This window comes from Bufo bufo, chromosome 2 (genome assembly GCF_905171765.1).
Source record: "Bufo bufo chromosome 2, aBufBuf1.1, whole genome shotgun sequence".
NCBI classification, from domain to species: Eukaryota; Metazoa; Chordata; class Amphibia; order Anura; family Bufonidae; genus Bufo; species Bufo bufo.
This window is the reverse complement of record NC_053390.1, coordinates 248,836,955-248,860,371: the sequence shown is the minus strand read 5'-3', so window position 1 is coordinate 248,860,371 and position 23,417 is coordinate 248,836,955. Positions and strand designations below refer to the sequence as shown.

The window sequence follows — 23,417 nt, the reverse complement described above, 5'->3', positions numbered from 1 at the left end:
ATGCCATCCAGACCAAGATTCTGGATAAGTTTCATAAGAAAAAAATGCCCCAATGTATTAGTTTGTCCTATAGCAGCCAAACGGGTTGTACCCTGAACTACCCCATACCCTATTAGAAGAGGGGTAGGGGTGTGTGTGTGTGTGTGTGTGTGTGTTCTGACTCATTAGAACAGTTGATCGTTGTGGTACCTTCATTCTAAGAAGCTGTTCTCTAGATGTAATGATTTCAATTACTTACCGGTAATTTGTTTTTCCTCTAGCCCCCACAGGTAAGTAATTGAAATCTTTCCAAACGCCGCCCCCCCCCCAGCGGCACGACAGGAGGAATAACAGAGGAATCCTATATCAGGGGACGACAACCGCAGATAATACCCTGCGAGCAAATGATAACTCCCTGTTCTTTAACACGTCTAACTGGTAATGTCTAAAGAAAGTGGAAGGTGACGACCAGGTGGCTGCCTGGCAAGTCTGTTCTAACGGAACTTCCACTGATTCAGCCCAAGAGGATGCCACAGATCGGGTTGAGTGGGCCTTCAGGCCCACCGGAGGAGGAACCTATTTTAAGTCCTAACAAGTCAAGATTGTAGATCTGATCCATCGACTAACAGATGTTTTGCTTGCCGCGTTCCCCTTATTTGGACCTGCAAATTGAATAAACAGTCTGTCCGTTTTTCTGAGATCTTCCGTAGTCTTTAGGTAGGCAAGTACTGCTCTTCTCACATCTAGGTTATGGAACCGTCTTTGCTCTTGACTGCCTGATGGGGATCCAAAGGAAGGGAGGGACACTTCCTGTAGACAGTGGAACTTAGAGACCACCTTAGGCAAAAAAGAGGGAGAATGTCTCAGTACTATCCTATCATCCTTGATGGATAGGTAGGGAGGTTTGCACGAGAAGGCCTGGATTTCCCCCACCCTTCTAGCCGTGGTGATAGCTACTAAGAAAACAGTTTTAAAGGTAAGTAATTTTAGTGATATTTCAGATAAGGGCTCAAAATGACTGTCTGATAAAGCAACCAACACTAGATTCAAGTCCCAAGGGGGGACAGTGTACCTCACTATTGGTTGTTTTCTTCGAGCCCCTCTCACAAATCTCTTAACAAGGTCTACCTCTGCCAATTTTACATCAAGAAAGGCACTCAAAGCTGATATGTAGACCTTTATAGTGCTGACTCTCAGCCCCTTCTGTAGTCCTGACTGGAGAAACTCTAGGACCTTAGTGATTACAAGGGGACCTCTGGTATCACCACCTGTAAATTTTCTGAAGGACTGCCAGATTCTGTCATAAATCTTAGATGTCACCTTTTTGCGGCTATAAAGAATTGTGGAAATTACCTCGTCCGAGAGGCCCTTTTCCTTTAATATCTCCCGCTCAGTCTCCATGCTGCTAATTGGAGTTGCGTTGTCCTGGGATGCCATACTGGGCCTTGATGAAGGAGATCCGGGATTTCTGGTAGTAGCCACACGTCTCCTGCTGACATCCTCACTAGGAGAGGGAACCACGATCTCTTGGGCCAGTAAGGTGCAATCAGGATCAGCCTGTGGTTCTCCTGTAGCACCTTTTGCAGCACTCTGGGGATTAACGCAAAGGGAGGGAAGGCATATAAGTTTACCTTTGGCCACGGGTGGGAGAGAGAGTCCACTATGAGTGGGTGATCTGTATAGGCTAGAGAGCCGAACTTTTCTGTTTGTCTGTTTTGACGCGTGGCGAACAGATCTACTTCTGGAAGGAACCATCTTTGTGCTATCTGATGGAATATTTTTGGGTTTAAGGACCATTCCCCTTCCTTTATGACATCCCTGCTGAGAAAGTCCGCGACTGTGTTGTCTTCTCCCCTTATGTGAACCGCTGATATTGACAGTATGCTCCTTTCTGCCCACTGGAAAATTTCTCTTGTGACCTTCGCTAAGGATGGACTTCTTGTGCCTCCCTGCCTGTTCAGATAGGCTACAGCTGTGGTATTGTCTGAGAGTATTCTTACTTCTTTTTCGCAGATTTCTGAGTGAAGGGCATTCAAGGCTTCCCAGACTGCGGTTAACTCCTTCAGGTTGGAAGAGGCTAGATTTAGATCTCCTTGCCAGCCACCCTGTACTACGGATCTGTCTGTAAAGGCTCCCCAGCCGTTTTTGCTGGCATCTGTAGTAATCGTGACTACATTTGTTTGTTGCCACGGGACGCCTGCGTTTAGATTCTTGTTGATCAACCACCAATTTAAGGAATTTTTTACATACTGAGGGACTTTTACCTTCAGCTCTAGTGAAGCTATGCTCTTGTTCCACCTTCTGAGCATGAAAGATTGAAGAGTTCGCGAGTGAGCCTGGGCCCACTTCACTGTTGGGATAGTTGAGGACATCAGACCCAAGATCTTCATTATTGATCTGATTGTCATTCTCGATCTGCTGCGGAATAGAGTAAATTCTTGCTTGATAGTTTGAATTTTCTCTTGTGGGAGGAAGGTCCTCATGAGTCCCGAGTCTAGCAGCATTTCTAAAAAGATCTTTCTTTTTTCGGGCCGGAGGTCTGATTTTTCCACATTTATTAGCCATGCCAGATCCGTTAGGCTGTGTTTCACTAACTCTATGTGTTCTAACAGAAGACTCTCTGATCCTGCTGCTATTAGGAAGTCGTCTAGGTAAGGCACAACTAATATGCCTTTTAGATGAAGGTCTCCTATCACCTCTGCCATCACTTTGGAGAAGACCCTTGGTGCTGACGTAATGCCGAAAGGAAGGACTTGGAATTGAAAATGGTGTACTACCGAGTTTTGTTGTACTGCAAATCTGAGGAATCTCTGATGTTCTTTGCAGATTGGAATATGGTAGTACGCGTCGGTGAGATCTAGAATTGCCATAAAGATGTTTCTTTGTAATAGACTTATCGTGGATTTTATGCTCTCCATCTTGAATTGTTTGTAAAGTAGATGTCGGTTCAGTCCTTTTAAGTTTATAATGGCTCTGTATGAGCCATTTGGTTTCCTGACTAGAAATATAGGAGAATAATAACCTGGTCCTTGCTCTTCTGGGGGAACTGACACTATAGCTTCCTTTTGTAAAAACGAGATTTTTGTATAACTTACCAGTAAAATCTCTTTCTCGCTCTTTCCTTGGGGGACACAGAAGACCTTGGGTATAGCTCATCTCCATAGGAGGCGTGACACTAAGTGAAAGCTGTTAAGCCCCTCCTCCACAGCTATACCCTCAGCCTGGAGAGAGAGACTGCCAGTTGCGTGTCCAAGCAGTGAGAAAAGGCAAAGTCCAACAAGGAACCAACAAGCCAACTACCCAACGGGTAACACAAACTCGGAAACCGTGTAGAGAAAAAATGAATGGGTGGGTGCTGTGTCCCCCAAGGAAAGAGCGAGAAAGAGATTTTACTGGTAAGTTATACAAAAATCTCGTTTTCTCGCCCAGTTTCCTTGGGGGACACAGAAGACCTTGGGACGTTCAAAAGCAGTCCAAAAGGGGAGGGACCACAGCTCCAAGGCGAAGCACCCGAAGGCATCAAGGAACCGCCGCCTGCAGACCCAGGCGGACCAAGGCAGCATACGCCGAAGCCAGAGTATGCACCCTGTAGAACTCTGTAAAGCGTGCACGGAAGACCTGTGGCCGCCCTGCTCAAATGCATGGCCGAAGCCCAATGCCTCCGGCCCAGGAGGCACCGATCGCTCTGGTGAAATGAACGGTGACAGCAAAGGCAGAATCCTGCCCTCGGTGCGGTAACCTCAGCAATAGCCAATCTGATAAGGCGGAGGAAAACCACCCTGGAGTCCGTCAACTCTAAGCACGGACCTCCAGGAAACCCAAGAGACCGAACGTCGACAAGAGTCGGAGATCTCAAAGTAAAACCGGCAAGGCCCAAACAACGTCCAAATCGGTGAAGTGTTGAAGCGAAAGGCAAACACCACCTTCAGAAGGAAGGAAAGGGATGTAGAACAGCCCTGTCCTGGGAAAAGACATAAGGCTCAGAACAAAAAGGGGCCATTCAGGCACCCGTCAGAGACACGACTGATACGGAAACACAACCGTACAGGACAGACGGGGTAGAGAGAACTTCTGTAACGGCTCCAAGGACAAGATTGGAGCACCGAGAGCTCAGTATGAAGTTCCCAGGGCGATACCGAAGGACAGTACAGAGGAACCAAAGAGCCATTTCGAGTAAGAAGGTCTTGACAGGCCCAGAGGGCCGGGGAACGCTGGAAGAGGAAGAACAGCGCTGACACTTGACACCTCAAGTAAAGGAATCCCAGTCCCAGGTCCAGGCCGGACTGGAAAAAAGACAGAACCATGGGGAGAGAAAAGGTCAGAGTGGGGAATGCACAGCTTCCCACAGAACCCCAGACAAAGGAACCATAAGTCTTACGACAGATCCTGGACGAAATACAGCCAGGAGCGGACAGTAGCAAACCCGCTGGAGTCGCCTGGCAAGCGGGCGAAAAAACCCAATGTGATCAGGCGCAGACCAGTAACACGGGCAGAAGTCGACAAAACTGGTCCCGTCAGCCCCCCGAGCAAACGTTGTCCCGTATCCACCCTAGTGGGGGAGCAGAAGGACAGACTGAAAGGAACCAAAGGGCCCGCCCAGCATCCGCCAGATGCCAGGACAAGACAGGCTAAAGTCCATGCTGATGTAGCCATGTTCTACAGTCCCGGTGTGGGAGATCAAAGGACAATCTGGACCGAAAGGTAGTCCCCCCCCAAGTTACCGAGAAGGTAAGTCTACAGCAGGACCATTGACTTAGAATGGACCACGCAATCTGCACTCAGCGGGAGGACAGAACGCGGTAGACTCGGTAAATAGGCACAGCTAATACAGCCAGTGTGAACAAGGGAGACAGTACGAGGCCAAGAGGAACACCGGAACCATCCACATGAACAACTATGCTCTCCCCAGAGGGGAGGACAGTGAAGGAACAGCCTCTGAAGTCTGGCGGGACAGAAGCCACATCGGAGTGATCTGTACCGAGCGGGAGCCAAACAGAGCCGGCGAGATAAGGTAGTCGAGACAGAGGCCGGCATAACACCCTCCAACCGAACGGAGGAGTGGGCAACAGGGAAGCCATAGGACAGCTCAAAAGCAGAACCCTGCTACACTGTGAGATGCCCGGTTCACCGCCTCGCAGAAGGCGAATACCCTGAAGAACCCAAGGTGGAGGTCCTCCGGACCTGGGTAATCGAGCACCCAGGAGAATTTGGGTGACCTTCCCGAGAAAAGCGGCCCGCACCTGGTAGCAGATCAGACTGAAGCGTAGAGGCGCCAAGAGGAAGGACTCATACCACACTACATCCGAAGAGGAGGAAATTGCAGCAGGCAAGGGAACCGCAGTCCTGCCAGAGCCAACGAAGAATTCGAGGGGCGCTCCAGACAACAGCACTCCCGACCATGTGACCACTAACGCAGGGAAGCAATACCGCGGAAGGACGAATGGGCACGCATCTAGGAACCACGAACACTCCCTGGGATGAAGGGCCAACTAAATGAATGAGTACCACCCAGCTCCGTGCAGCAGAGAGCAAGTAGAGCCCGTCCGGGTCAGGTGGACAGAATGAACTCCTTAGAGACGAGTGCAAGGCTTGCGGCAAGCATCGTTTTCCAAGAAAACAAAAGTATGCCGCAGGAAGCAGGTGAGGCATACGTACGAGCAGCCCGTAAGCAGTGAGAAGGCCAACCCACCTACAGGAGGAGAAGGCATAAACGGCCCAAACAACGCACAAGAACGTCCCGCTCACTGCAAAAAGGTTAATTCAGCGAAAAGGGGGCTCGCCACAGAGTGCCACAGCATGTACGGAATTGCAAAGTGCAACCTGAAAGGGAGTTATGCACAAGCCTAGTATAGCATGCGATGGAACGCAAGCAGTCCTCCCCGAAAGGGGGGAAATTGTATCTGGCAAACTGCAGTCGGCAAGAGTGCAAAGGCCGGTCCCAAAAGGGAGTGATGCCTAAGGCCGTACCTACTTCAGAGAAGCAGGACATACCCTATAATCCAGCAGGAACGCAGGAGGTCCACCTAGTGAAAGGGGAACATGCACAGGGTTATCCTAGCATTAAGTGAGTGTGCAATAATACACCCAACACTGATTTAGCGAGAGTGCTACTACTCTGCCAATGAAGGGGGACATGTACAAGTCCAGCACAGCCATACAAGGACAGCCGTGAATCTCATGAGCGTGCCAAATTCTGCCCATGGAACAAGGGGTGGTCACGCACAAGGCCAGCACCGTATCCAATGGGAGTGCAAGCGTTCCACCCATGTTAGAGGGCCATGCTCATGGCCAGCAAGGTATCCGGTGAGTGTAGCATGCCGCCCAGAAAAAAAGGGGGGGTAATGCACATGGCCAGCATCTCATCCAGGGAGAGTGCGTGCACCCGCCATGTATGGGAGTCATACACATGGCCAGCAATGTACTGGTGAGAGACAAACAAACACAGTCAGTGAGAATGTGTGTATGTCACCTGAGGAAGGAAGGCATGCCCATGGCAGCAGCGAATCCAGCGAGAGTGCGTACACCGCCCACGGGAAGAGGGGTCATGCATATGGCCGACAGCGGATCCTGCGAGAGTGCAAGCACCCCGCCATGTATGGGGTACATACACATGGCCAGCAACGTACCTGCGAGAAAACAACCACAGACAGAGGGATGTATGTATGCTGCCTGAATCATGCCTATGGCCGGCAGCGGAACCAGTGAGAGTGCAGCATAGTAACATAGTACATAAGTTCATCATAGCACATCAGAGAGAGTGCAGCGTTCCGCCTATGGAAGGGGGTCGTGCACATAGCCAGTACCGAATCCGGTGAGAATGCAGTATTCCGCCTAAAAAGGGGGGTCATGCACACGATCGGCAACAGATCCAGTGAGAGTGTAGCGTTCCGCCTAAGAAGGGGGTCACGCACATGGCCGACAGCGAATCCAGTGAGAGCGCTGCGTTCCGCCCATGGAAGGGGGTCACGCACATGGCCGGCAGTGAATCCAGTGAGAGTGCAGCGTTCCGCTTAGAGAAGGGGGTCACGCACATGGCCGGCAGCAAATCCATAGAGAGTGCAGCATTCCGCCTATGGAAGGGGGTCATGCACATGGCCAGCACCGTATCCGGTGAAGGTGCAGCATTCCGCCTAAAAGGGGGTCATGCACATGGCCAGCCGGCAGCCAGGGAGAGTGCAGTATCCCGCCTAGGAGGGGGGGGATGCACATGGCAGGCACCATAACTGGAGAGATGATGAATGCTGCCTATGGAAGGGCCGCATGCACTTGGCCAGCGCCGTATCCTGGAAGAGGGCAGGAAAACCGCCTAAAAGGGGAAATGCCCTAGCACCGACGCAGGTTGGGAGCGCAACACTATGCCGCCTGTGGAAAGAGGGCATGCAGACATGCAGCACTACTGATGAGGCTGCAGCGTCCTGCGCAGTCCAATAGAAATCTGTTATTATATATATATATATATATATATATATATTTATTAAAAACACAGCCTCTCTGAGGCTAAAGGGGGCCACCATATAGGGGCACAGATAGTCAGGAAAAAGGGGGGGCCAGCCATACAGGCCCATTGGGAGCCGGCCTGTACCCAAAAGGGTTAACATGGATCCGGCCTGGAGGGCGGCGCTGCGATCCCCTGGGGGCGGAGGAACCCCCCGGCGGGAAAAATTTGCGCCTGGAGAAGTTTCCGCCCCCTCCACCAGAGGCCGGAATTTTGCAGCCTAGCAGGCCGTGAGGCCGGGGTCTAAATTGGCGGCGCCCGGTATGTACCGCCGGAACCTGAGGCGGAGTGGCGCATCAAACCGGCCGCGGGTGCTCATTCCGCGGGCCGGTCGGAATTGCGGCCCAGCAAATTTGCGGAGCCCCACCGACCGGCACCGACGGTCGGCCGGGGCCTGCTGGGCATAGAAGTCAAGCCCAAAGCCGGCCGCGGGAGCCCACCCCGCCGGCCAGAATGGCGGCTTGCCGGCCGCGGGAGCCCACCCCGCCGGCCGGAAGAGTCAGGGGCCCGGAATGGCGGCTTGCCGGCCGCGGGAGCCCACCCCGCCGGCCGGAAGAGTCAAGAATGGCGGCCTAGCAGGCCGCGGAGCCTGGGCTAAGATTTTTGCGGCGCCCGGCCGCACCAGAGTACCAATGTCGGCCGGAGGTGAGGCCTCACTCCACAGCCGTCAGGAGCCTCAGGCCTTGAGCAACACTCCGGTAGGAGATGGGGGGGGACCCAGAGACCGGGTGCCTGTGGTAGAAATAAACTATGTTGCCGCTTCTGTAGCTGGCTGTGGAGACAGCCACTGGCTGCATGTCTATGGGAGCCAGGCAGGGGGGGGTAAGGCAGAAGGAGATTGCCGCTCTGCAGGTGCCAGCATAGATCCAGCAGGGGACTAGAGGCCCAGTATGGGGGTCAGGCACGCAGGAGACCGGGGGGGGACGGGGACGTAGGGCTGGAGAAGCCTCTGTCTTACCACAGCCGTCTTCACCCTCGGTCCATTCCAGCAGGGTCGCCCCTTCAGCTACTGGCACCGTAGTGGCAGGAAGCTGGAAGAGGGACTTGGCGTGGCGGGCGACCCTTGGGCTGGCGGGATGCAGGGGAGCTAGGCTGCCCTGGTCCACCTTGCCTTCTGTGGGGGAGGCAGCAGTGCGGGTGACCGACACTGGCGCAGCTCAACCCCGGGAGAACAGAGAGGTCTAGTGCGTCTCTGTTGTCCCTGATGATCTGGAACAAAAAGAAAATAAAAAAGTAAAAATCTAAAATTTAAACAAGGAGAATACAGCCCTGCAGAGCAGGGAGTGTCTTGCCTCCTTGGACACTAAGCAAAAAACTGGCAGTCTCTCTCTCCAGGCTGAGGGTATAGCTGTGGAGGAGGGGCTTAACAGCTTTCACTTAGTGTCACGCCTCCTAGGGAGATGAGCTATACCCAAGGTCTTCTGTGTCCCCCAAGGAAACTGGGCGAGAAAGGATCTCTATCTGATCTAAGATTAACGATTGAACTGGATTGTTTTTTTTGGTAATGTGGAACACATCTTGGGGAAGAGAGGAGAATTCCAGTTTTAGGCCTGATGAGACTACGTCGAACACCCAAGGGGAGTTGGAAATATTATCCCAGCTGGGAGGAAATATTTTAGCCTTCCTCCTACCTTGCTTCTGGCGTCATTGTTTTGATGACTTTTAGAGGAGTCTGAGGGTTTGAACAAAAAACCTCCCGAACGCCACCGGGAAGAAAAATCTTTTCTTTTCTGGTCTTGTCTGCCCCTAGATGTAGGAAAAAAATCGTCTTTGACGAAAATTCCTTTGTTCAGAGGGAAATCCCTTCTTTTTGTCTGTGGCTTTTTCTAGGATGTCGTCCAGGACTGACCCGAACACCCTATCAACTTCGCAAATGATGCCGCAAAGCTTGTTTTTTGATGCCGCATCACCTGACCAGAACCTAAGCCACACCGCCCTTCTGGTGGAATTTGAGAGGGCCGCTGATCTGGCTGCTAGTTTTATAGAGTCGACCGAAGCATCCGCCAAAAAATTTGCCGCCTGCTTAAGTACTGGTAAAGATGCTAAAATATCCTCTCTAGGGGTTCCTGTTACTAGGTGTTCTTCTAACTGATTTAACCAGATGGACATGGACCTGGCTGTATAGGTTGAGGCAACGCTATGTCTAAGGATGGACATGGAAGCCTCCCAGGACTTTTTTTAGTAGAGCCTCGCTTCTCTTATCTATCGGGTCCTTTAGGAGACCCAAATCCTCAAAGGGTAAAGCCGATTTCTTTGTAATCTTTGCTACCGGGGCATCCACTCTAGGACATTTGTCCCAAAAGGACGTATCTTCCTCTGAAAAGGGATATTTCCTTGTCAGGACCCTAGAGACACTCTGTCTTTTTTCCAGATCGGTCCATTCCTTACTAATTAATTTTGTAATATTAGAGTGGAGGGGGAACACCCTTTTCCTTTTTTCTCCTAAGCCTTTGGAAAAATCTCTGGTATAGGCTTGTTTTGGGGAACACAGACGCATTTTGTTAGGTGTCTTTTTAGATAATAAATTTGCTAGAGGTATACATACCACAAAGTTCCTAATGGAGCGGTGGAAGATAGTCCCATCATAGTAATTTTTCTTGCACAGCTTGACAAAATTCTCGCAAGTCTTTGGAGTCTAAAAGAGTGAATATGTATATGAGGAACAATAAATGAGCAACCGAATAAATCAATATTCAATGGATTTACATTATGTGTATGGTTCTCACAACACGCATGGATCATGAATCAGAACATAAAGCTGCTCTGTACAAGTGGATCCCACTATGTAGACCTGAGCCATCAGTGCATTATATGGACGGCCATTCATATTCATGGCCACGATGCAATGCCACATTCAACCTGAAGGCCTGTGAGATAGGTGCTATAAGCAAGTGGTAAACCTCACTCACAAAAGTGGCTTCATGAAACGAACACAGAACGGAGCAGTGGTCGAGCATGCTCAGTGCTGTTCCATGCAGACTACTGAAATTAGAAGTGTACAGCTATCTTCGGCAGTCCTGTAGACTTGCATCAGTGCGCATAATCAATCAATGCATGATACAGGAGCCCTGTGCTTGTGATTGGTGGAGGTCCGAGCGGTCAGACCCCAACTCTCCAGACAACCCTGTAGTAGGCAATACGTTGTCACTCTGGAACAACATGTAGCTAAAGAACTACTGGGAAATGTTAGAAAATATTTAAAGGGGTCGTGTCACGATATCAACTTATCCTCTGCCGACATAGTAGGCAAAAAGCATCTGATCAGTGGGGTCCAACCACAAGAAAGGGGGTCCTATGTGCCCATATCTGTGGAGTGGCAGGTCGAGCAAGTGCACTGCCACTCAATTCACTGTCTGGAATAACTACAGTATTTCTTAGATTACCAAAAAAGCTGTCCAATCCCTTTCAGGAAAAAGACTGTCAAACTTTAAGGCCTGATTTGATGGCTTTTAGGCCCCTTTCACATCAGCGAGTTTTTCGCGCGGGTGCAATGCGTGACGTGAACGCATAGCACCCGCACTGAATCCAGACGCATTCATTTCAATGGGTCTGTGTACATGAGCGTTTTTTTTTTCACGCATCACTTCTGTGTTCCTTGAAAAACACAGCATGTTCTATATTCTGCATTTTTCACGCAGCCCTGGCCCCATAGAAGTAAATGGGGCTTCAGTGAAAAACGGATTTCATCTGAAAACAAGTGCAGATACAATGCGTTTTTCACTGATGGTTGCTAGGAGATGTTGTTTGTAAACCTTCACCTTTTTATCACGTGAGTGAAAAACGCATCAAAACGCATTGCACTCACGCGGAAAAAACTGAACACAATCGCAGCCAAAACGGACCGAACTTGCAAAATGGTGCGAGTTTCACTGAACGCATCCGGACCTAATCCGTCACGCTCGTGTGAAAGGGGCCTTACTGTACAGAATTTTTGAGCCCGTGCCACCACTTTTTCTGCTCCATCGTCATATTACAATTCCCTGGTTTAGTATGGAGCATAATGCAGATGATATCCCCATGGTTTTCAGGTCACATAAAATGGGTCACAACTTCTTTAAATATTTAACACTTTATGTTTCTCTCATTCACCACCCCCACAGTTAGTAACTTGTTGGACACACCCGGATCCCTGTTGCCATAGTAACAGAGGGGGGGGTGAATAAATCTAGAAGCCGATAAGGTGTTGCTATGGTAGCTACAGAGCCTTATATTAGGCAGAGCTGACGAAACATTCAGTTATCATTCGGCAGTCAAGCCTCGAAGAAGTCTTGTTAGGGTTTATCATTTTAATTATGTTGCGTTTTTCTCTAACATTTCGGCAAACAGCACATCAGTGATAAAGGAAAATGTGAAAAGCAGCATATTGATAGTTATCTCAGACTAGACACATCCGCCCACACTATGAATCATACCAAGTGATTAACAATTACATTGCATGTATCCCCATGCGCTGCCTCAGTGCTTTAAACCAGCGCCGGTCACTTTATTAGACATCATTCTAAACACCTAATCTATGTATTTAGCCACTCACTTTGTCACAGTAAAGCTCCAGATTGAGGTCACCCTTGTTGGTGTGAAGACGAACATAGCCCTTCTTTTTTACATATTGATAACGGACCGTATCCTCTGCAATGGCGGCTGCGGGATGTGGCGAGAAAGAAAAACGAAAGATCAGTTATCGGGGATAGAAGGTCCCAACAAAACACTATATGAAGTGACAATATATCCCCAGTAACAATGTGATTGGATACAATGTGGCAGGGAAGGTGGCCCGCCGCGGAGACTTACCAGCCTCATGGGTGGTCTCTGGAGTCATTGCAGTGGAGGTAAACGATGCACTCACCGCCCCTGTAGAGTAATGCGCCTGCATTAAAAAACAAAAAACAATCACTGCCACACACTAGGAAAAACTACCTGATGTACAGTAGTTTATATTTTACACATTAAACAGAGAAAGCTGCAAACGTTAATGGTCTCTCACCGCATTTAATTTATCGGTTGCCTTTTTCTCTGGACCTTTCATGGTGGCCGCCAGCATTTCATCTCCTTTGAATTCCTTGTACAGTTCACTAAGTGTCTCCTTTGTTTCCATGTTGGCATTTTTCAGGTGGTAGGATGGGTCCCGGCGAGCCTTCTCTTCCTCTAGAATATTCATTTCAATATAAAAGAATGACTCCATCTGTATTTCATTAATGGGAATATTCTAATGGACCGCAGTACTTTCAGATATACTTCACAAACAGCTGCCCACCCGACAGGTGATCGGACATTGTACCAACTTGTGCAGGCAGTACATAAAGCTGTGGCTCCGAAGATTCACAGCAGATGAAGCATATTTCAACTATTCAGTGCATTCATTCTTATAAGGGTTATTCCCAACTCAGAAACGTATAGTGCAGAGATCAGCAACCTTCGGCACTCCAGCTGTTGTGAAACTACAATTCCCAGCATGCTCCATTCATTTATATGGGAGTTCTGAGAAGAGAAGAGCAAATATGCATGCTGGGAGTTGTAGTTTCACAACAGCTGGAGTGCCGGAGGTTGCCTACCCCTGGTATAGTGAGTGCAGGAAGAACTGCTGGATCTGAGGTGGTGAGCCCATCCAGGGCAGGAGAGGTTAGTTCATTTATTTATTTATTTTATGTCTGATGGGGGTCTTATCTGAGGTCCAATGAGAAATGGGGTCTGATCTGAAATCTAATCATGAATGGCTGACTGATTTGGGGGTCTGATCTGATGTCCTATAATTAATGGGGCTTTGATTTGAGATCTGGTGGGGATTTGATCTGATATTAGTGTATTATCTGGAATGAGGGTCTAATTTGAGGTCCATTAAAGAATGGGGTTTGATATGGGGTCTAATGAAGATTAGGGGGTTTGATCTGAGGTCTGAAAAGGATTGAGGGTCTTATCAAAAATATTTTTTTTTCTTATTTTCTTCCTCTAAATCCTAGGTGCGTCTTATGGTCTGTTGCACCTTATGGAGCAAAAAAAAATACAGTATACACAGAAATCTCACGCTTATAAAAAAAAAATAAGAAAAGTTTGATCTGTGCAAGGCTATAAATTGGATGAGTGAAGAAGTTTTCCCAATACAATCTTTTTCTCACATTTAGGGCTCATGCACACAAACGTATTTTCTTTCCGTGTCCGTTCCGTTTTTTTTTGTGGACCGCATGCGGAACCATTCGTTTCAATGGTTCAGTAAAAAAATAAAACGTAAGTTACTCCGTGTGCGTTTCCTGATGTCCGTTCCTCAAAAAAATACAACTTGTCCTATTATTAGTATGAATGAGGGGCACACCTACATCTAGAAATCACATAGAACACTAGCCAATATATCACTAAGAAAAGTTTATTAGATATGTCTTATATCAGATAAAAGGTACCTCAATCACACGAAAATAATTTAAATAACATAAAATACATATATTAAATTAAAATAAATACGATTATAACCAAGCTATGGGGTTAATATTATGTACAATGATGTTGGACATCAGTCACATGAACGGTTACTGATTTAAAGTTCGAGTGGCAGCCGATGGTTAGCAAATATAGTCTCAATATTTGTCCGCGGTATATCTGCGGGTATTTAATATGAAAAGTTCCAATATAGTTGGTGATTAATAAATGGATATAATGTCCTTTCAATTTGCTGAATAGATTTCTTCACAGCTATAGCATTGCTACTACACTGTAATTTATTTCCACATGTTACTCACTTTTTGAGGCGGTGGAGTGCCCAGATATTTGTGCTTAGCGTGGCGTCCCACGTGTTTCCAGCACAGATGGTCTTACCTCCAGTCGGCTTTTTAAGGTGAGTGAGATGGGCTTTCAAACTGGGAAAAAGTCCCCTTTGACGCCGGGGTCTGTGGGTGGTTGGACCCTCTTTAGAATCCGGCGTGACTTTGTGTCTATTAGTTCAAGACACGACGGGACTTTAGTTTCTTCGTATAGAATGTTCGGAAGCACTTGCAAAAGTTCAGAGACGGTGCACAGGTCGTATGCTGCGGTTTCTTCTTTTCTTTGAGACTTGTGTACACCAGGCGTGTTTCGGAGTTAACAGAGAGGAAGGAGTCTGTTAACTCCGAAACGCGTCTGGTGTACACAAGTCTCAAAAAAAAGAAGAAACCGCAGCATACGACCTGTGCACCGTCTCTGAACTTTTGCAAGTGCTTCCGAACATTCTATACGAAGAAACTAAAATCCCGTCGTGTCTTGAACTAATAGACACAAAGTCACGCCGGATTCTAAAGAGGGTCCAACCACCCACCGCCCCTGACGTCAAAGCGGACTGTTTCCCAGTTTGAAAGCCCATCTCACTCACCTTAAAAAGCCGACTGGAGGTAAGACCATCTGTGCTGGAAACACGTGGGACGCCACGCTAAGCACAAATATCTGGGCACTCCACCGCCTCAAAAAGTGAGTAACATGTGGAAACAAATTACAGTGTAGTAGCAATGCTATAGCTGTGAAGAAATCTATTCAGCAAATTGAAAGGACATTATATCCATTTATTAATCACCAACTATATTGGAACTTTTCATATTAAATACCCGCAGATATACAACGGACAAATATTGAGACTATATTGCTAACCATCGGCTGCCACTCAGGAACTTTGAATCAGTAACCATTCATGTGACTGATGTCCAACATCATTGTACATAATATTAACCCCATAGCTTGGTTATAATCATATTTATTTTAATTTAATATATGTATTTTATGTTATTTAAATTATTTTAGTGAGATTAATTGAGGTACCTTTATCTGATATAAGGACATATCTAATAAACTATTCTTAGTGATATATTGGCTAGTGTTCTATGTGATTTCTAGATGTAGGTGTGCCCCTCATTTATACTATTTATCTGTTTCTCTTTTAAAAGATTGGGGTCATCTTTTTAGGGGGAGCACCCATTCCTTGTAATTTGGAGGGTGAGCCATCCCAATACACCCAATTAATTATTGTCCTATTATTGTCCGCATTACGCACAAGGATAGGACTGTTCTATTAGGGGCCAGCTGTTCCGTTCCACAAAATACGGAATTCACGCGGACGTCATCCGTATGTTTTGCGGACCGCAAAATACATACGGTCGTGTACATGAGCCCAAATGCTGACGATGAAGGGGCCCAAAATCCTTTTGGAGAGGGTTTCTGCTTTTAAGTTGAGAATAAGGTTTTGTGAATATCAAACCCCTAAATAAAAAAGGTACCATACACATTCGTCTAAGGTTGATGAATATAGACAATTTAAAACCAAAGTGATCGCTCGTTGGGTGAAATTTAACAATGAACAATTATTTTAGGCTAGTTTTACACTAGCATTATACTGTTGCGGCAGGCTGTTCCGGTAGAGGAACAGCCTGCCGGAGTTCATTGTATCTGGCATAGCCAGAAACTACCTTTCCCCCGCTGGAGCCCATTGGCTATAATTGGACATGGCGGGGAACGGGCCTGTTTCTGGTATTAGTGTTGCGATTCAGCCGGACCAAAACTGTTGCAAGCAGAATCTTGGCTCTAATTAAACAGGCAAGATCCCCAACAGGTCAATGGGGCATGGTGATGCTCCAGAAGTTTCTGGATATGCCGGATGCGATGTACTCCAGCAGGCTGTTCCTCTGCCGGAAAAGTTTGGCACTAGTTTGAAACTAGCCTTAGGCTACTTTCACACTAGCGTTTTGCCTTTCCGTTTCCGAGATCCGTTCAGGGGTCTCAAAAGCGGCCCAAAATTGATCAGTTTTGAACTAATGCATTCTGAATGTAAAAGGATCCGCTCAGAATGCATCAGTTTGCCTCCGTTCAGTCTCCATTCTGCTCGTTTTGCTGTCCGTCTGCCGAAGCGGATTCTCTGACACAATAGAAAACCGATCCGTCCCCCATTGACTTTCAATGGTGTTCAAGACGGATCCGTCATGGCTATAGAAGACATAATACAACCGGATCCGTTCATGACGAATGCATGCGGTTGTATTATTGTAATGGAAGTGTCTTTGCAGATCCATGACAGATTCGCAAAAAAATGCTAATGTGAAAGTAGCCTTAACCGACCGATCATCAGCTTCTAAAAAGTTAGTGGTGTTTGAAATTTGTCACGAAAGATTTTTCATTCAAAGAAAGATCATTAATGGATTAAAGATCTTTTTCTGAGAGAATGCTCCCAGAAAGATATTTTGTCCATTACTCAGTGTTATTGAACATGGCCAGTTTGAAGGACTAGAAGAGCCAAAATGGACTAAAATGACTGTCTGCAAAAAAGATCATTCACAAGATGATTGCTTGTTCAACCATCAACCAACTTAAGATACTTTCACACTAGCGTTTTTACTGGATTCGGCAGGGTTCAGCAAAAACGCTTCCGTTACTGATCATACAACCATCTGCATCCGTTATGAACGGATCCATTTGTATTATCTTTAACATTGCAAGACGGATCCGTCATGAACTCCATTGAAAGTCCAATGGAGGACGGATCCGTTTTCTATTGTGTCAGAGAAAATGGATCTGTCCTCATTGACTTGCATTGGGGGTCATGCCGTATCCGTCTTGCTCCGCATACCAAGACGGAAAGAAAAGTACAACATGTTGCGGTTTGCTCTCCGGTATGGGAACGCAACTAAACAGAATGCATTTTGGAGCATTCTGTTCAGTTTTGTCCCCATTGACAATGAACGTGGACAAAACTAAGGCTACTTTCACACTAGCGTTCGGGTGTCCGCTCGTGCGCACCGTTTGAAGGGGCTCACGAGCGGCCCCGAACGCATCCGTCTGGCCCCAATGCATTCTCAGTGGAGGCGGATCCACTGAGAATGCATCCGCCTGCCAGCGTTCAGCCTCCGCTCCGCTCAGTGAGCGGACACCTGAACGCTGCGGATCCGTCCACACTTACAATGTAAGTCAATGGGGACGGATCCGCTTGAAGATGACACAATATGGCTCAATCTTCAAGCGGATCCGTTCCCCATTGACTTTCAATGTAAAGTCTGAACGGATCCGCTCAGACAACTTTCACACTTAGAAAATTTTCTAGGTTTTAATGCAGACGCATCCGTTCTGAACGGATGCGAACGTCTGCATTATCGGAGCGGATCCGTCTGATGAAACATCAGACGGATCCGCTCCGAACGCTAGTGTGAAAGTAGCCTAAAGCGTCCTATGACGGATCTCAATACCGGAAAACTAAAACGCTAGTGTGAAAGTAGCCTAACCTGTTTGCCAAGTGCTAAAAGTCAAAAAAGGTATGGAACAATATGTTTTCCAGTCCATAGTCAGAAATAACAGATAACCAAACTCACCGGGGTCTATGACTTTCAGGTTGTTTTTGACATGAAAGAATCTGACACATTAAATTTTCCAGCTTTGAAGGATCCTGGTGAACAAAAAGCAAAAAATATCAAATCTGTAACTGAATATAAAAAATTTTTATTTTTTTTTAGGTAATTTAAAGGGGTTCTGCACTTTCATTTAACTGATGATCTATCCTCTGGATAGATCATCAGCTTTCTGATCGGCGGGGTCCGACACCCGGGACCCCCGCTGATCAGCTGTTTGAGAAGGCAGCGGTGCTCCAGCAGCGCCGCGGCCTTCTCAAACAGCTGATCGGCGGGGGTCCCGGGTGTCAGAAGCTGATGATCTATCCAGAGGATAGATCATCAGTTAAATGAAAGTGCAGAACCCCTTTAATACGAATACTAATAAAAAGAGAACAGGAAATAGATGCATTATCAGGTCTCTATTTAATATCTGAAGGGCGAGTTGTGGGAACCATTCATGATCTTATCCCCTAGAAGGATATATCTTAAGGCCCTATTTTAGGCAGATTATAGGCACGACCATTCCTAAGAATTTGCCCATGTAAACGTGCAACTGATCACCCGATGAACGAGCGAAACGCTGATTCATCGGGTGATCCTGTCATTCGTGCAGGCACCACCAATTATCGTTTCTGGGCAGCAGATCGTGCTGTCTAAACAGCGATCTGCTGCCCAGAAACAATGATTCTGTATGGGGGACAAGGGATCGCAACAGCAACTCTCATTCTCATACTGTGGAGGCGATTTCTGCATGTAACTGCAGCAGTTTCCTTAGACTGAGCGAGCAGCTGGGACTGTCGGGAAAGAATGCTTTCTTGCGGACATCATCTTGTAACATCGTGCGGTGTAAAGCCGCATTACCCTTTGAGTTACTACTAATGGCCTTTGGAGGATTTGGGTGGCAGAGTTCATAATAATCATTTGTAGACCATCCGATTACCTACTGACTCATTTCTCACAGATTTTAGTTCATTTTAATTTAAAAGGATTTGAAATCAAATGTCCTTCATGATCACAAGAGTTACATATTCACTGTATATGCACGGTCCTAGAACTACATCACGTTGCTGCATGGTTCCCATCTTATCAAATGCCTGCTTCCTTTATCTTCATTTCTGTTTCATTTATTGCAATTAAACTCTGTGCAGATGGATCAAAACTACAGGGATCAAATGATAAATTAGACAAAACCAACTTAATTGATCCAAACAATCCAATGCTCACTTTGTATTATACTTTAGCAGAGTTGACCAGCCTGGACCCCTTTTAATATTTGGGCAAGCATAGTACTCTTGCTACTCCTTCCTGCCAGTCCTCAACCAAAGTTCTGTAACTGATGGCACTGGTTAGTCAGTTCACAGCTCCGTGTAACAACTATGCTGGTTGGTCAGTCCTCAGTCTAGTGTAACCACTGGTGCCTGATGGACAGTCTACAGCAGGGATGGCCAACCTGCGGCTCTCTAGCTGTTGCAAAACTACAACTCCCAGTATGCCCAGTCTGCCTACAGCTATCAGCCTACAGAAGGGCATGGTGGGAGCTGTAGTTTTTACAACAGCTTGAGAGCCGCAGGTTGGCCAGCCCTGGTCTACAGTAACAGCTGACACCAGTCAGTCCACAGTCCACAGTCCAGGGTAACAGCTGACAGCAGTCAGTCCACAGTCCACAGTCCAGGGTAACAGCTGACACCAGTCAGTCCACAGTCCACAGTCCAGGGTAACAGCTGACACCAGTCAGTCCACAGTCCACAGTCCAGGGTAACAGCTGACACCAGTCAGTCCACAGTCCACAGTCCAGGGTAACAGCTGACACCAGTCAGTCCACAGTCCCACAGTCCAGGGTAACAGCTGACACCAGTCAGTCCACAGTCCACAGTCCAGGGTAACAGCTGACACCAGTCAGTCCACACTCCACAGTCCAGGGTAACAGCTGACACCAGTCAGTCCACAGTCCACAGTCCAGGGTAACAGCTGACACCAGTCAGTCCACAGTCCACAGTCCAGGGTAACAGCTGACACCAGTCAGTCCACAGTCCACAGTCCAGGTAACAGCTGACACCAGTCAGTCCACAGTCCACAGTCCAGGGTAACAGCTGACACAGTCAGTCCACAGTCCACAGTCCAGGGTAACAGCTGACACCAGTCAGTCCACAGTCCACAGTCCAGGGTAACAGCTGACACCAGTCAGTCCACAGTCCACAGTCCAGGGTAACAGCTGACACCAGTCAGTCCACAGTCCAGGGTAACAGCTGACACCAGTCAGTCCACAGTCCACAGTCCAGGGTAACAGCTGACACCAGTCAGTCCACAGTCCACAGTCCAGGGTAACAGCTGACACCAGTCAGTCCACAGTCCACAGTCCAGGGTAACAGCTGACACCAGTAAGTCCACAGTCCAGGGTAACAGCTGACACCAGTCAGTCCACAGTCCAGGGTAACAGCTGACACCAGTCAGTCCACAGTCTGGTATAAAAGCTGTTGCCAGTCAGTTCACAGTCTGGTATAAAAGCTGTTGCCAGTCAGTCCACAGTCTGGTATAAAAGCTGTTGCTAGTCAGTCCACAGTCTGGTATAAAAGCTGTTGCTAGTCAGTCCACAGTCTGGTATAAAAGCTGTTGCTAGTCAGTCCACAGTCTGGTATAAAAGCTGTTGCTAGTCAGTCCACAGTCTGGTATAAAAGCTGTTGCCAGTCAGTTCACAGTCTGGTATAAAAGCTGTTGCCAGTCAGTCCAGAGTCTGGTATAAAAGCTGTTGCCAGTCAGTCCACAGTCTGGTATAAAAGCTGTTGCCAGTCAGTCCACAGTCCAGGGTAACAGCTGACACCAGTCAGTCCACAGTCCAGGGTAACAGCTGACACCAGTCAGTCCACAGTCCAGGGTAACAGCTGACACCAGTCAGTCCACAGTCCAGGGTAACAGCTGACACCAGTCAGTCCACAGTCCAGGGTAACAGCTGACACCAGTCAGTCCACAGTCCAGGGTAACAGCTGACACCAGTCAGTCCACAGTCCAGGGTAACAGCTGACACCAGTCAGTCCACAGTCCAGGGTAACAGCTGACACCAGTCAGTCCACAGTCCAGGGTAACAGCTGACACCAGTCAGTCCACAGTCCAGGGTAACAGCTGACACCAGTCAGTCCACAGTCCAGGGTAACAGCTGACACCAGTCAGTCCACAGTCCAGGGTAACAGCTGACACCAGTCAGTCCACAGTCCAGGGTAACAGCTGACACCAGTAAGTCCACAGTCCAGGGTAACAGCTGACACCAGTAAGTCCACAGTCCAGGGTAACAGCTGACACCAGTCAGTCCACAGTCCAGGGTAACAGCTGACACCAGTCAGTCCACAGTCTGGTATAAAAGCTGTTGCCAGTCAGTTCACAGTCTTGGTATAAAAGCTGTTGCCAGTCAGTCCACAGTCTGGTAAAAAAGCTGTTGCTAGTCAGTTCCACAGTCTGGTATAAAAGCTGTTGCTAGTCCTGATCCTCAGTCTGGTATAAAAGCTGTTGCTAGTCAGGACCACAGTCTGGTATAAAAGCAGTTGCTAGTCAGTCCACAGTCTGTATAAAAGCTGTTGCCAGTCAGATTTCACAGTCTGGTATAAAAGCTGTTGCCAGTCAGTCCAGAGTCTGGTTAAAAGCTGTTGCCAGTCAGTCCACAGTCTGGTATAAAAGCTGTTGCCAGGTCAGTCCACAGTCTGGTGTAACCACTGGTGCGGTCTGAGAGTCCACAGTCTACAGTAAAGGCACGATATAGAGCACAGTTGGCTACTCGTTAAGTGAAGGAGACTGCTGCATTGACATTGCCGAGGGAACGAGCGTTTGCAGAAACAGGTCATTCCCGATAATCTGCCTGAAAAATCGGGGGCACTGTAAATCCACAGTAACAGCTTGTGCCAGTCGGTCAGTCCACAATCTAGTGAGACCAAAGTAGCTGATAAGTCAGTCCACAGTCAATCACTTAGACTAAGGCCTCTTTCACACTTGCGTTGTTGGGATCCGGCATGCACTTCCGTTGCCGGAGGTGCCTGCCGGATCCGGAAAAACGCAAGTGTACTGAAAGCATTTGAAGACGGAACCGTCTTCCAAATGCTTTCAGTGTTACTATGGCACCTAGGACGCTATTAAAGTCCTGGTTGCCATAGTAGGAGCGGGGAGCGGTATACTTACAGTCCGTGCGGCTCCCGGGGCGCTCCAGAATGACGTCAGAGCGCCCCATGCGCTCTGACGTCCATGCGATCACGTGATCCATGCGCTTGGGGCGCCCTGACGTCACTCTGGAGCGCCCGGGGAGCCGCACGGACGGTAAGTACACTGCTCCCCCGCTCCCCGCTACACTTACCATGGCTGTCAGGACTTTAGCGTCCCGGCAGCCATGGTAACCACTCTGAAAAAGCTAAATGTCGGCTCCGGCAATGCGCCGAAACGACGTTTAGCTTAAGGCCGGATCCGGATCAATGCCTTCCAATGGGCATTAATTCCGGATCCGGCCTTGCGGCAAGTGTTCCGGATTTTTGGCCGGAGCAAAAAGCGCAGCATGCTGCGGTATTTTCTCCGGCCAACAAACGTTCCGTACCGGAACTGAAGACATCCTCATGCATCCTGAACGGATTACTCTCCATTCAGAATGCATTAGGATAATCCTGATCAGGATTCTTCCGGCATAGAGCCCCGACGACGGAACTCTATGCCGGAAGACAATAACGCAGGTGTGAAAGAGCCCTTAGCCACTTAATTGGTCCTTGTTTTTAAAACTCAATAGGAGTCTGGCAGAGGCTTTTAACCTCTTCCCACTGGAATAAACATGCTGCTCCACTAAGCAGATTCAATAAACAGCTCATCCGGCAGACAGCTTTAGACAGGATCACAAAGACTGCAGTTATGAAGAGGTCAATGTCTGCTCACACTTCCGTTGGACTTTGTGCAAAACTGACTCACAAGTCTGTTCATGTGGTGATTGAGGTCCCCCATACCAGTACCATACTCACCAAAAGTTAATTGAAAAGACTCTGATCCTGGTGACATAATCAAGACCCTATTGGGTTCAGGTAACAATAACATGACCACTATACTAACCAATCGCATCAGTGCTTTAATTTCCTGGTCTGTGCTAGAAGTTTCTTTACAGTTTCCATAAATATACCCTAAAAGGGGCCAATGTCTAAACATTATCCATGGAACATGGACCATAAGACATTAAAGAGGTATTCCAGGAAGACAAAACCATGTTGCATTTGCAAGATCTTAGCAAGATATACATTTAGAGATCCCTTTGACATTCACAAGCATTCCCCATCTACTTTAATCCGTCCCCCTTGACAGGACGTCCAGTAGCTTTTCACCGCTTGACACAGGTGGAAAACAGCTCCACTCTCTTTGTCAAGACATCATCTAGGCATGTAACCAAAGAGGTTTGGCTCTGTTCCATACAGTGTCCAAGCCATGCCAGGTAGATCCTTTAACCTCAGTTGCACCATCCTTCTCCTTCTACTCATAATGCCCCATGTTATATGACCGCAGCTACCATGGGCTCCAGGTGCCTCCGGAAATGATGTTTTAAGGGTACTTTCACACTAGCGTTTTTCTTTTCCGGCGCCGAGTTCCGTCCTAGGGGCTCAAATCCGGAAAAG

General features: G+C 47.9%; 1 protein-coding gene across 1 annotated transcript in view; it reads right to left on the bottom strand.

Moving 5' to 3' along the window:
- PPIL2 (peptidylprolyl isomerase like 2) overlaps positions 1-23,417 on the bottom strand; it is a 69,360-nt gene that overhangs the window by 5,207 nt on the left and 40,736 nt on the right. The window contains 6 exon segments of the mRNA XM_040416351.1: positions 10,020-10,109; positions 12,006-12,112; positions 12,263-12,338; positions 12,456-12,616; positions 17,779-17,828; positions 17,830-17,852. Coding sequence (XP_040272285.1) covers positions 10,020-10,109; positions 12,006-12,112; positions 12,263-12,338; positions 12,456-12,616; positions 17,779-17,828; positions 17,830-17,852 — 507 coding nt within the window.